The sequence below is a fragment of the Lynx rufus genome, unplaced genomic scaffold, assembly GCF_022079265.1.
Source record: "Lynx rufus isolate CCGP_SWC_20201006 ecotype Redwood Valley unplaced genomic scaffold, mLynRuf1.p SCAF_10, whole genome shotgun sequence".
In the NCBI taxonomy this organism is placed as follows: domain Eukaryota; kingdom Metazoa; phylum Chordata; class Mammalia; order Carnivora; family Felidae; genus Lynx; species Lynx rufus.
The window spans coordinates 55451011-55465264 of NW_025814824.1; the positions used below are offsets into that span (position 1 = coordinate 55451011).

At 47.4% G+C, this 14254-nt stretch overlaps 1 protein-coding gene across 6 annotated transcripts in view; it reads right to left on the bottom strand.

Annotated features, from left to right (window-relative positions):
• Positions 1-13980, bottom strand: part of B4GALT1 (beta-1,4-galactosyltransferase 1) — a 63385-nt gene extending 49405 nt beyond the window's left edge. For 4 of the 6 annotated variants that reach the window (XR_006959736.1, XR_006959733.1, XR_006959735.1 and 1 more), the window contains exon 1: positions 13328-13972. Coding sequence is in view for 3 of the 6 variants with exons in the window: in XM_047065358.1 (XP_046921314.1) it covers positions 13328-13751 (424 nt within the window). In the remaining 3 variants the exon portion in view is untranslated. Of the gene's footprint in view, positions 1-13327 lie in introns of all 6 variants that reach the window. The other 2 variants (XM_047065377.1, XM_047065387.1) reach the window with 2 other exon arrangements.
• Positions 13981-14254: the final 274 nt, after the last annotated feature.

Sequence of the window (14254 nt, forward strand, 5' to 3'; positions counted from 1 at the left end):
ATAAAAAGCTTCTGCACAGTGAAGGAAACAATCAGCAAAACTAAAAGGCAACCAACAGAACGGGAGAAGATATTTGCAAATGACATATCAGATAAAGGGTTAGTATCCAAAATCTATCAAGAACTTCTCAAACTCAACACCCAAAAAACAAATACTCCAGTGAAGAAATGGGCAAAAGACATGAATAGACACTTCTCCAAAGAAGACATCCAGATGGCCAACCAACACATGAAAGTACGCTCCACATCACTCATCATCCGGAAAATACAAATCAAAACCACAATGAGTTACCACCTCACACCTGTCAGAATGGCTAACATTAACAACTCAGGCAACAACAGATGGTGGCGAGGATGCAGAGAAAGAGGATCTCTTTTGCACTGCTGGTGGGAATGCAAACTGGCGTAGCTACTCTGGAAAACAGTATGGAGGTTCCTCAAAAAATTAAAAATAGAACTACCCTATGACCCAGCAATTGCACTACTAGGTATTTATCCAAGGGACACAGGTATGCTGTTTCAAATGGGCACATGCACCCCGATGTTTATAGCAGCACTATCAACAATAGCCAAGGTACAGAAAAAGAGCCCAAATGTCCATTGATGGATGAATGGATAAAGAAGATGTGGTATATACATACACAATGGAGTATTATTCGGCAATCAAAAAGAATGAAATCTTGCCATTTGCAACTACATGGATGGATCTAGAGGGTATTGTGCTAAGTGAAATTAGAGAAACAAAAATATCATATGACTTCACTCATATGAGGACTTTAAGATACAAAACAGATGAACACAAGGGAAGGGAAGCAAAAATAGTATAAAAATAGGGAGGGAAACAAAACATAAAAGACTCTTAAATATGGAGAACAAACAGAGGGCTACTGGAGGGGCTGTGGGAGGGGGATGGGCTAAATGGGTAAGAGGCATTAAGGAATCTACCCCTGAAATCATTGTTGCACTATATGCTAACTAACTTGGATGTAAATTTTAAAAATTAAATTAAAAAAAAAAGAAAGAAAAGAAATCTGCCTAACAGGCTGGGGAAAGGAAAGGTGGTGGAAACCAAAAACAACACAAAACAAAACCAAAAAAACAAAACCAAAAAAAAAAAAAAAGAGAGAGAGAGAGAGACTATGTTTGCAAACAATATAAAGGAGCAATATCCATAATATTAAAAGGTCCTACAAACATATTTTTAAAACTAATAGAAAAATGGGTAAAAATATTAACAAGTAATTTACAGAAGAAATACAAATGGCCAAAGAACACCTAAGGGTTTGTTCAACATCATCAGTAATCAAAGGAACTAATTAAAACAAGGTATCACTTTTGCCCATCATATTGGCAAATGTAAAAAGATTGTTAACTGGCATAGATGTGGGGAACAGGTGCTTCTCAAACACTGTTGATGAGAACCAATTGGAAGGCAATTTGACACCATCTATGAAAATGTTACAAGTACATGGCCTTTAGATCATGTACTTTAAATCAATAAATAACCTAGCTTTCCACCTTAAGACACTGGAAAACAGCAAACTAAACCTAAAGCAAGCAGAAGGAACAAAATAATAAAGATGAGAGCAGAAATTAATGAACTAGAGAACAGAAAAACAATAGAGAAAATCAGTGAACCAACAGTTGGTTCCTTGAAAAGATCAACAAAAATGACATCCTTCTGGCTAGAAGAAAGAAAGAAAGAAAGAAAGAAAGAAAGAAAGAAAGAAAGAAAGAAAGAAAGAAAGAAAGAAAGGAAGAAAAAAAGAACTCAAATTACCAAAATCAGCAATAAAAAAGGAAACACCACTACCAATCTTATAGAAACAAAAAGGATTCCAAGGGAGTATTGTGAACAATGGTATGTCAACAAATTAGGTAGCTTAGATGAAGTGAACAAATTTCTGGGAAGGCACAAACTACCAAACCTGACTCAAGAATAAACAGAAAATCTGAATAGACATGTAGCAAGTAATTGAATTAGTAATCAAATAGCATCCCACAAAGAAACACCCAGGCTCAGATGGCCTCACTTGTCAATTCTACCAGATATTTAAAGAAGAATTAATACAAATCCTTTGCAAATCCTCTACAAATTGGAAGAGGAGGGAACACTTCCCTGCTCATTCTATGAGGCAGTACTTCCTTGACACCAAAATCTGACAAAGGCATCACAATAAAGAAAACTACAAATCATTTATTTGTTAATTATACTTTAATAAAGCTGGAAAAAAAAAATCCCAACAGCTACAGATCAGTATTTCTTACTGTCTCTTTTACAAGACAGGCTATCTACAGCCTCTAAGTTTTTCTAATAACACACCAAGCACAGGTCACTGGGCACCCCAGCCTGAGCCCAGCACCCACCTCCCAACCACAACACATGTCTTCTCACTTCCTGAGACTCTACCAAACACCCAATACTCCCTCCAGCTCCTCTTCCTGACCATTCAACTATTTGTACTCCATGAAGTTCTCTCCCCAGGACACTGACTGACAATGTCCACTGGGAGAAGGGAAGGCTATGAATTGCCACAGAATCCTGGCACGCCTGACACATTAGCAACCCCCACTGCAAGTTCCGCAGTGTTGTGGATTCAACAAGAGGGAGGCTTCCTTGTGGACTGGGGTAGGTCTCCACTAAACCCTGGTTCCAGGCTAAACCCTGTCCCTAAATTATGGTTACAGCCTCACACCTCTCCCTTATCCTCTTAACTCTGCCCCAGGGTAGATGGAAAAAAACAAAAACAAAGACAAAACTGCATTTGGAGGAAATTTTACTCTGCCTCCTACTAGGCTGAGTGTAAGCCTTCTGCACCCAAGAGAATGGAGTTAGGCATTGAACAAAAGACAAGAGTACTGATATCACCACATACCTCATCTCATTCAATCCTCTCATCCACTCTTGGAGGTAGGAATTATTGCCCCCATTTTACACAGGAGGAAAGTACTGCTCTGGGTCCCCCAGGACAGCAGCTCTAGCCTGACTATAAACAGCCCTGGGGAGTACCTTGTTAAATCACAGCTGATCACCATGGGATGTAGCACAAGAGGACAAGGGTGGTTACAACATGAGAGGAGGAACAGTCACAAGTTGAATGCACCCCATCTGCTTAATCTATAAACCGCTGATAACTGAAATCGCTGGCTCTAAGGTCATTCTACTACTTCTGGAAGTCAGCAGACTCCTGTTTATCTACAAAAGAGGCATGTGCGTGGAGGGGGAATGGGGGGGGCATAGGAGCAGAACTGGCAATTTATAGTTATTGATCAATTTATTTTTACCCAATATAATTTAAGTCTTTCTTCCTTTGGGCCTCATTCCTAGATCCCATAAACCAAGTCTGTCAGACTGGAGTTGATCCATATGGGTTAAATGGTCAGCTGCCCAGACTAGCCAGTCAGAACCTATCATGGTTTCTGTGGATGGCTGCATGTGGTATTCCCAGACATCAACCCACAAAGTTTTAGGTCAACACCATTTTTAAGCCAGGCTTTTAAAGCCAGAGCCTGTCCCCCATTCTATAGATTTAGCTCCACAGACATAGGAAGAAGGAGTTTCTTACCTTGTGTAAATCAACTCTTTGGCAAAGAAGGTACATGAGGTGCTCAAAGAGCCATCAGTAAGGCCCTTATGGATACACCTCAACAGGAACTGCCCAGATGCAATGGCTTACAGGAAAAGCCTCATGTCCAGGATGGCCACAGTGCCCTACACAGGCCACTTAAGACAGACAGACACACACACACACACACACACACACACACACACACACACACACAAGCTGAGAGTATAGATATAAGACTCCAGATAAATCTGACTCTCTTGGTATCCATATTCTTTAAAAGCCAATATCCCTAGCCCAGGAATTTGCGATTTAGGGCCTGTGGATTATTCCAACCCTTCTGGAAAGCAAGGTGGCAATGTGAACCAATGTTCTAAAAGTGTCTATGTCCTCTGGCTTAAGAATTCCTAAGAATTTATCCCATGGAGTTAATTCAACTGAAGCAAAGAGCTCAACACAAGCGAAAATATTCAGGATTATCTATGATTTAAAAAAAAAAAAAAAAAAGACTATCTATAATGGAGAAACCTGGAATGTTGAATGCTAAGGGAATATCCATAAGAATTTTAGATAGCAGCTTGAAAAGATAATAAGGATAATTACAAATAACCTAACAGTTTAAGATAGCATTGAATGAAATGAGCAGAACGCAGAACAGTTTTATACTACCATTACAACAGAGTTAAGTATGTATGTATTTAAGTGTCCAACTTCAGCTCAGGTCATGATCTCAGGGTTAGTGAGTATGAGCCCTGCGTTGGGCTCTGTGCTGACAGTGTGGAATATGCTTTGGATTATCTGTCTCCCTTTCTTTCTGCCCCTCTCCTCCTTGTGCACACATGCGCTCTCTCTCAAAAATAAAATAAAAACATAATAAACAAACAAATAAAAAGCAATGGCAGGTTTTGTTACAGTGGTAGACACATGTTTGATTACAATGGTAGGTAGCAGAATTATAGTTTGTTGTTTTTTTTTAGGTTTATTTATTTTGAGAGAGAGTGTGAGCACATGTGAGCAGGGGAGGGGACAGAAAGAGAATCCTAAGCAGGCCCTGCACTGTCACCACAGAACCAGATGTGGTGCTCAAACTCACAAAGCATGAGATCATGACCTGAGCTGAAATCAAGAGTTGGACACTTAACTGAGCCACCCAGGCACCCCGAATTATAGTTTTTTAAATATCTGATGTGGTGATATATTTTCAACTAAAAAAAATTTTTTTTAAAAAAGGAAGAAATCCTACAAAGCAAAAACCAAAATCTTCAGAAATAACTGTTAGTGCTACCAATAATAAATAACACACTCAGAGCTTACTCAGTGTTAGGCACTGTTTTAGGTCCTTTTATGCCTCCTACCTGAACTTCCCTAACATCCATGAGGTAGACACTATTATCACCCCCATTTTATAGGCAAGAACACAGAGGCACAGAAAGGGTAATAACAGCTTTCCCATATCACACAGCTAGCCAGAGTGATGGAAAGAAACATTCTCCATGCCACTTCAAAGGTCATTCATCTGCTAAAATGTTTGTGCCTGCTTCGAGACGACAAAATCCACAGCAGAAGTCTCACCCCAAGAGCCTGAAATGAGCAGTAGGTACTGAGTTTCACAGGTTATTTCAGAGGCTTTTCATGTTGCAAATATGACCAGGATTTCCCGCCATACCAACCTAGACTTCAGAAGGACGAGCACTGAAGACCACTCAAACTTCAGAAAGGGAAAGAGGGACCGACAGAGTTGGGACTTGCCCAAGATGATGTAATGACTTAGAAGAACCAGAACTCGAAATTCTCACGCCAGTGGTCTTTGAGGCTTTGCTCCTCTCCCCTGCAGACCACGACCTCCTCTTTCTGTATCTCTCTCTCCCTTTACCTTCTTTCCTTTGGTCCCCTCAGTCTAGCTATCCTCAGCTTTCCCTTGTCCAGTATGGTCCCTACTATACTAGCTTCTCTGTCTTTCATTATCTTCCATTCACTCTGCCTCCACTTCCAGTCCTCTCCCGCCCTGCAGGTGACTGTATGCAGCAGCTGGCATTTCAGCTACGGTGTTCTTCCCATGTGGCCTAACAGCAGCCAGAGGAAATTACAGGCCACATTCAGCAGTAGACCCCTGCCCTTCCCAACCAGGGAGGCTGTTCAAACACATTGGGAGAGACAGAGATGTTAAAAATCAGTGTTGGAAGAGAGGCCCCTCATTTTGACTCTGGACCTAGCCCAGATCATCCATCTGGTTCCCTGCACCTCCTCGGTGCCCTGAGGGTCCTCATGCTTCCTCTGTCTGACTACACAGTTTTTCCCAGGTCTGTCCACCACGGAGTAAGGACCAGCCTTTGTTTGTGTCTGTCTCCCATGCCTAACGTAATGTAGTTACCAATAAAGGCTCGCTGCATGAGCAAACCAGTCTTCATTTACTCTCTTTCTTAGGGCCCTTCCTGACTTGGCGTGAATACCCAGGTCTACCCATTCTCAGCCAGGCAGGCTTCCTTTGGTGCTCATCTGAATGCCAGAAGCCACCTAACACCTCAACACCAAGTTGCCAGGCTCCTATAATGCAAATACCAGTTTCCCAGGGTCCACCCTCCACTTGGGGAGGCCTTTCCTGTTTTTTCAAGCGGGCGGTGGTGGTGTCCTGAAACAACCAACACTGATCTGCCGTTTCAGGATGTCAAAGGCAAAAGGATATTATGCAAAACAGAAAGAAATGTTTAAAGAAAATTTTAAAAGCACTTTTAGAATGTACCCTGTCAGGGGGCCAGGCAATTATTGCACCCCCCACCAAGGACCCTCCCCACAACCTCCAGACCCATGTGGTGGGACAGGAAGGAACCTGACCTCATACCATACTGGTCATGCTGGTGGGATATGATCCCGCCTCTTCCCTCAGCACAGCCTCCCCCTGAATCCCCAGGCTCTGTGCCAAATAACCCCTGGCAGATTCCCAAATCCAAAGTGTCCCTTGGAAGAGGAAAATGTAGATGCAGTGAGGGCAATCAAAGTGGAATAACTTCAAAGTGGAATGACACCTTGGGAAGAGACTGGCATACTGGCCTGAGACTGGATTGCTCAAACCACCTGAACAAGCTCCAACTGAGCGCCAGGCTTTACTGGTCTCTGAGGCTTCTCTCAAAAGCAATTCCTGGAAACTTGCAGGTTCTCACTTTGTGGCCCCTCCCCAGATCTCAGAACTGCCTGGAGGTGGGAGAGCTGTGTTGTTTGTTTCAGAGTTCGATTTGCTGGCTTGTTCCCACAAGCTCTGTGGAAACAGTCACAAGTCAGTCATGTCAACTGCACTGGGTTAGCTAGCTGGTATTTCCACGGCCTCAGTGCCACAGTCCACGTAAGCCTAGCCCAGGGACCTGGCTGCTAAGGAGACAAATGGAGAAGTTACTGAGAAAGCAGACTCCTGGGGCATCACCCCCACCGCTTCTGTTGACAACAGATTTCTGCTCAGTCTGATCCCAAGAGTCTGTCCTGCAGCTTGGCCCTTTGCCCCTGCCCCAGGCACTTCCTGCACCTAGTTTCCTTTTTAATCAGAATTCTAGACACATCCCTCATTCAGCAATAAATGATACTCCTCTGCCAGCGCTAAGCAAACCTGTAATTCTCAATGGGTCTATCTTTTTTAGTAAGAATGGTTTTAAAACATAGCCCCTCTCAGAAAGCATTCACCCTTTTTCCCCCCTTTTTGGAAAACCCTACTATTGAAAAAAATCCAAAAAGTGTAGTGCTTTATGTCCGAGCCTCAGAGGGCCAAAAACTACATGTGTGTGTTCAACAACAACTAAATGATGAAAGAAAGTTATAGCATATTCAGCTGACAGAATGACACAGCTTTTGTGGTTTTTAAAGTTGTAGGACTGAGCTCATAAGAAAGAATCTTAAGTGACAAATGCTGGACACCAGGCTATCTATATCTGAACATACCAATCTATGTGTTCATCTGTAAAGACAGTAACTATATTCTTATCATATGTACAAGAAAAAAGACTAACAGAAGATGTGCCTATATGTCTCCTCTAGGTAATAGGAATACAAGTGTGCTTTTCTACCTCTTTTAACTTTTCAAGTTATTTTCAATAAGCCTGCATTACTTTTTGCAAAGAAGACGAAGAGATCGTGCGCTCCTCAAAAAAATACAGAGAAAAGCAAAGACCCACAGCCCTAGACTGCCGTGTTCCAGGGAGGCGAATCCTTCCCTCTCTCTGGGCTTTGCGAGGGGCTTTAGAGAGTGGCAGGGGGAAAGGGAAGCAGCTACAGAACACACCCAGACCAGACATTAAAATCACTGCCAAAGAATTTAGCAACAGCCAATTATGTATCTCCTGGCCTTCATTTGTGTAGGGAAGGGGCGGGCTGAGGCCAGGCTGGAAAGTGGAACCTGAAACACTGAGCGTGTGACTCAGCCCTTCTGCCTTCTAAGGACGAATCCCTTTAGGCCACGTCCACCCAGAACCAGCTCCCAACCAGACCCTGACCCCTGATCCTAAGCCACCACGACCTTCGAACCTGGAGGTTCTGACCTTTACAACAGGATCTGCAATCTCTCCCTGAGCTCGTGACCTGTGTAGGCCCAGTTAAACACAGAGACCCCCATAACTGGGGCCTTTACAATCATAGTCACAGTCCGGCTCCCAGGAACTCTCACAATCCCATGCCTTGTCAAATCCCCCAGGAGTCAGGGTCTGGCTGGCTGACCTCACTGGCCAGACCACCCTGGGCAGTGCCAGAGCCAAGTGTAAAATGGCCACAGTGCCAGGCCTCAAGGGATTTAAGCCACAAAGGCGGACCACTTGTCCTCAAACAAACGGATTGCCCTTAACTGGATAAGAATAACTGGAATTTCCAGATAGATATGGATTCAAGCAGAATTCCAGTCTCTGCTTCTTGTCGGGAGCAGGCAGGGAAACACTGAATAGTGAAGATGGCACAGGAGGCACTGGGTCTACGAGCAGGGGAGAAATCACCAGGTTTGAGTTGGCCACAGGACAACTGGGCCCCTTTCATACACACCCAGAGCCCAGTTAAGCCCAAAGGGGATGAGCTTCCCAGACCTGCCCCCAAAGCCTGGAAGATCCCCAGGGTGAAGTCTATGGAAAGGCGGGGACTGCCTGAGCATGAACTGTCCCATTGTTCCCAACCCATAAATTAGTCTAGTCTCAGCCTAGAAATCCCTATCCTGCTGCTACCCAAAGACCATATGGTTGCTGTTGTATCATTACAGTCATTATAAAGCAGCAAGGTACAGATTACTCAGCCAAGCTAATTTGAGGCTACAGAAATTAGAGGAACTTTTCAACACAATCAAAACCAGGACTGAAGAACTCTGATATCAACTCTGGGTTTCTGAATAAGAGAAAGAAGGAAGGAAGGAAGGAAGGAAGGAAGGAAGGAAGGAAGGAAGGAAGGAAGGAAGGAGGGATGGATAGGAGAGAGAGAGAGAGAGACTATAACACACACACACACACACACACACACACACACACACAATTTAGTTTCTCTAAATGACATCAGCAAAATTTAATTATGCCTCCTCTGCTTGGACTATGAGTTCCTAAAGAAGAGGCATCTTGTCATATTCCTCTTTGCGGCAGTAGTACCCAGCAAAGATCAGGCACATTGTTGCAAGTGAATGAAGTTACCAGATGCTTTAGCCATTGAGGATGTCCATGCAAGCTGCTACATAAGACCTTTCAGGTGGACACAGACACACCTCGAGAGAGAGGGTCCTCCCAAATTCCAGATGTTAGCCTGCTCTGAGCCCCTGCACTAGGTATCTACAGGGCAATAACCTCAAGGAAGAGCACTATGCTGGGAAGCAGAATACCTGAGTTCCAGCCCCAGCTGGCCATTCCTGGCTGTGTGGCCTGAGACGACACCCTTGCCCTCTAGCACAATGAGGGATGGGGCCAGAGAACTAGACAGTCCCATCCTGGGATGCTGTGGGTCCAAGATGCTCCGGATGAAATCCAATCCCACATTTGGCTCTTGCTCCCCATGCCCCAAGGAACTTCCATGCTTGCTCAGAGTCTGGGACAGATTGCCACAGTCAGGAATCACTTCAGCCACCATCAGGCTGAATGGAAGAAAGTGAGCCAAATAGTCATAGAGGGTGTTTCATAATCTCGGATTGTCAGACAAGAAGGTGTATCTGTCAATTTGTCAGTAAATTATTTTCCCCAGGAAAAACAAAAGGAAAAAAACTGTTTTAAAGTACTAGTTACCTAATCTGACAAAGCTTAAAGATCTAGACACAGGAGAGGCTCCCCATGCCTCCCCCAACCCTGAGGATGAGGCTCCAAGACTCATCTCCAAAGGGGAGAGAGAGCCCTTTCCCAAGCCGAGGCCAGAACAGATGTCCTCAAAGTACATTCTGTCCTGGGCAGCCTGCTCGTGTCCACATGTGTGCATATGGGAGGGGGACAGCATGCTGGTGGAAAAACACCTGAGAGCTGAGAGCCCAGCAGAGACTCAGAAAGTGCTTTGTCTTCCCAAGGGTGCAAGCCATGGCAGGGGCTTGGCTGACAGCCCCCACAAAAGCTGGGGAAACTGGCTCATGGATAAGTGTTCTCCCAGGGCCCTGGCTATCTACAGTAACTGTTTGCTGGCCCAGGGGCCCACAACTCTCTGGTGCCCACCTCTAGATCACAGTTCTCGTCTGAACAAAGGAAGAGAATCTCTTCACAGCACAAAGGGCAGGGGAAGTCTCTGGGTTTAAGCAGTCCTTTACTCACCCCCCACACCCCATACACCCTTGACAAGACTGTACCAGGTGTACCAGGCTCCAACTGAGCCCCCAGGTCAGCCCGGCCTTCTCTAACCAGTCCAACCTAAAGTATTGCCCACTCCCACCCAGCCCCTCTCTGGGCTGACAGTGCCAGTGCCAGTACAAGTCAAGTCACACTGAGCTGCCACCAAATCTGAGCAGAGATGAATATCCCAGGAAAAGGAAAAGGCAAGACCACTCCTCTTCCCAGGTTGACTACATCTCAGGCAAACACCCAGGCAGCCAAGAAAGGGCGCCACATGACCGTGTTCAGTGGATTAGATGCTGCTCAGCCAGAGGGCCAAGAGGACAGTGCCTGGAGTTCTGAACTGAGAGAACTCCCTGGGGAACTTGTAAGAGTCCTCAGGAAAGGCCTACCTCCCCCCTTCAGTCCCTACTCCTGAAGGCCTCACACTAGCCCATGGGGGACCCTGAAGTAGGGCTTACAATGGCTCGAAACTCTACAATCTGCCTTATGTCACACAGATAGTGTAGACAGGATTCAAACCCAAGTCTCTCTGAAGTCTGTCTCAAGGCTCTGACAACCCACGACAGATCAAACAGTCACTCATCAAGCTCAGTCTGATGCCTGGCTCCTCCGGGAAAGAGCATGCCCATTACCCTCCATGTTCCAGACAGGAGCTTATCATAGCGTATGGCCCAGACCCCTGGACAACAGAAAGTAAAGCCAAGTCATGGAAAGAAACTGCAAGTAGTGAAAAGGCCGCAGTTCTAAACCCCACGGATGCTTTCTCCCATCAACCTCAAAACCACCCACAAGGGCTTTGGTTGACACCTGCCCAGATGAACAGATGGGCTCAACTCCCCTGACCCACACACTCCGAGAGACCTTCAGCTTCCTCAAGGCCCCCTCCCAGCCAGGAGCCCTCACTCCAAGAGCTGCACCCAACCACTCAAACCTAAGGGCTCAATTAAAATGAAGAAAAACCCTCTGTCTTCACTTTGTGGGACCTCCGTAGCAGCTGCCCAAACATCATGGTCCCATATGTGTCACGCTAAGGCAGCCAAGCTAGAGAAGGCCCAGGGCCTCTCTCCTCACCCTCCAAACGTTATCTCTCAGGAAGTCCCTTCAAACCACCAATTCAAAGTTCAGCTCAGAAATACCAGTAACTGGTCACCAATCACTAGCAACACCATTAGAAAACAAAACAAAGCAGAGATACAGCACCATGGGCTCTCCAGCTTCATCAAGAAGACTTCATACCTCAAACACCAATCTAATGAACATTGGAGTACTTTAATTTGCTAGTTTCTTTTTTTCTGAATAAATGTCTAAGCAACAATTAAAACCAAAAAAGACAAAACCTGGCCTCTCTGGGTTCTGAGGATTTCTTCTCTCTCCTCCCCCTTCTCTCTGCTGTTCAGAGCCTTCTATCTCCACGGGAGTCTGAGAAAATGGAACTTCAAGTCCCAAGTCCTATTTGCCTTGTACTTAATGTACGCAATCTCATTTATGTTCTAAAAATAACACTGTGAGTTAATCACCAACAACCTCATTTTACATATAAGAAAGAGATTCTGAGAAACTCTCTAAGATGCGAGAGGCCAGACACTTAGCAGTGGGGCAAATATTCAACTTTATTTTATAGAACTAGTCTCCTTCCCAGAGGGAAGTCCAATTGAGTCCAAAGGGACTCAATTTTCTGTTTACAAAAAAAAAAAAAATCCCCTTACTTCCACAATTCATGTCTGACCAATTCCAAGAGCTTCCCCCCAAACTTGATACGAAAATACTGAAGTAATCATTGGAGAAATGGAGCAAGAACATGTAGGAGGCCTTCTCTGCCAGGGCTTTGCGGGAAGGTGACAGAGTTCCTTTTGGCAGGATGCCTGCCCTGCTGCCAGGGCCCCTCACTCAGAGCAACAAATAAACCCTGGCATTAAAAACGAGCAGCCACCTGTATGATAATCTTGGGAACAACCTGTGGCTGCCTTGGGCCTGACTGCCTGTGGATTACAGACCAAGGAAAGGTTCCCCCCCACTGCCTCCAACAGGCACGGGCTCAGACTCCTCCTGATGTGAGGAATGCAAACCCACCCACTCAAACTCCCAGTATATGCTGAAACACAGGCTGGTGGCCACATTTCCAATTATCTGGGCAAGATACCTGAGACTCTGAGCTGCTTCCTGGAAGGGACAATTCGGTGTGAACTAGTTTATAGTTTAGCTCTCCAGCCCCTATGGTACACACACTGTACTCCTACAAACACCCTCAGCCCTTAAGAGTGCTAGTTCACTTAGGTTTTGGGAACCTACAGGGGCAGGAAGCAGGGTAGGAAGGCCCCAGGGCAGGGATCTACACAAAGGAGGAACTTAACATAATAGCAACAATTTACTAAGGGTTTACCTTCATTAATGTAAACCCTTGTTTATATTGTCTCATCTAGCCTTCCAAAACAAACCTGACTTAGGTACCATTTATCTTCCCCATTTAACAGACCAGAAACCAGAGGTTAAAGAGCAAGTCACTCGTCCTAATGCTCAGGAAAAGTTAACCCACACTCAGAGGAGAGTATTTCTATGGGAAGACAACGTATGTGAGCTGGATGTGAAATGGGAGGGCAACTTCCTTCCCCACTAGAGGCCTCATCATCAGTTTCCTAAACTGGAGTGGGTTACTCTGAGCTGCCTCTTGGTCCTTACCAGACTTGGCAGGGCGAAGGCTGCTCCATGCCCGAAGCAAACTCAAACTCCAAAACTTCTTGAGGCACGGGCCAGAGCAGGGAAGTCTCCAAGGCCTTCTCTGCTTCTGGGAACAGAGGGGCCTGCAGCTTCCTTGTACCACCCCCGCCCCAGCCTTCCACCTAAATCCAAAAAAATCTCGCCTCCCACCCTCTCCCTACATCCAGCCCGGAACCTCTGTTTGGGACTAGGGACTCCGATCCGGAACTGGGGGGCTGAATATCCTGGAAGAGGGCATGGGCGAACGTCCAGGGGACCCTGTCGGGGAAATTCGGGAAAGTCCCCGAGTCCTTACCGAGCAGCGGGGACTCCTCAGGGCATGCGAGCAGCGACAGCACTGTGGTAGAGGGCACTGGGGCCGAAGTCAAGTTGCTTGCGGGGCCGGGGCCGGGGCCGGGGTGAGAGTCCGCGTCTGGGCTGGAGTCGCGACCCGAGCGCAGCTCGGAGGAAGCGTCCAAAAGCGGCAGCGGCGGGGCCCCTCGGGGTCGGAGCTCCGCGGAAGGCTGCTCGATGGCGGCGGCGCCGTTTGAGCCGCCCTGCAGCGGTGTAGGGACTCCCACCAGCTGAGGCAGGCGGTTCAAGTCGCGTCCGGCCAGGTAGTAGACGAGGGTGACGCCAAGATGCAGCGCGCAGACCGCCACGAGCAGGCGGCAGGCCCGCTGCAGGGACGCGCCCGGCATCGCCGCGCTGCCGCCCAGGAGCGGCTCCCGAAACCTCATCTTCCCGCCGCCGCTTTAAGAGGCGGGTGGGCTACCGCGGGGGGGAGGGGGGCGGCCCGCCCGCGGGCCGCCGGCCAGGCGCTGCCCGACCACGGCTCTTGGGGGAGGGGCTGGAGGGGAGGCAGGGGAGCGCGGCTCCGGGTGGCAGGCGGCGGAACGCCGAGACTCCGACCAGCGCGGCCGCCCAGCGACTAGAAGTGCGCCCGAGGCGCGGGCGGGGGCGGGGGCGGGGCCGTCGGTTGGAGCGGGGTTTTCGGGACTGGAGCAGGGGGGCGGGGCCTCTGGGGCGGAGCCGCGGTGCGCGGGCGGGGACTCGGGAGGCGGGGCGCTTCAGGGGGCGGGGCCGTCTCCAAGCGCGGCTGGCTGCCCCGGGGCGCGGCGCTGAGCGGTCGGGTTCCCACACCGCCCTCCTCCCGAGCCCTTGCCCTGTGGCTTCGGTTGCTACCCAGCCGCGCCGCCGCCTCCTCCTCCTCTTACTCACCCCTCCTCCTCCTCCTGGCTGC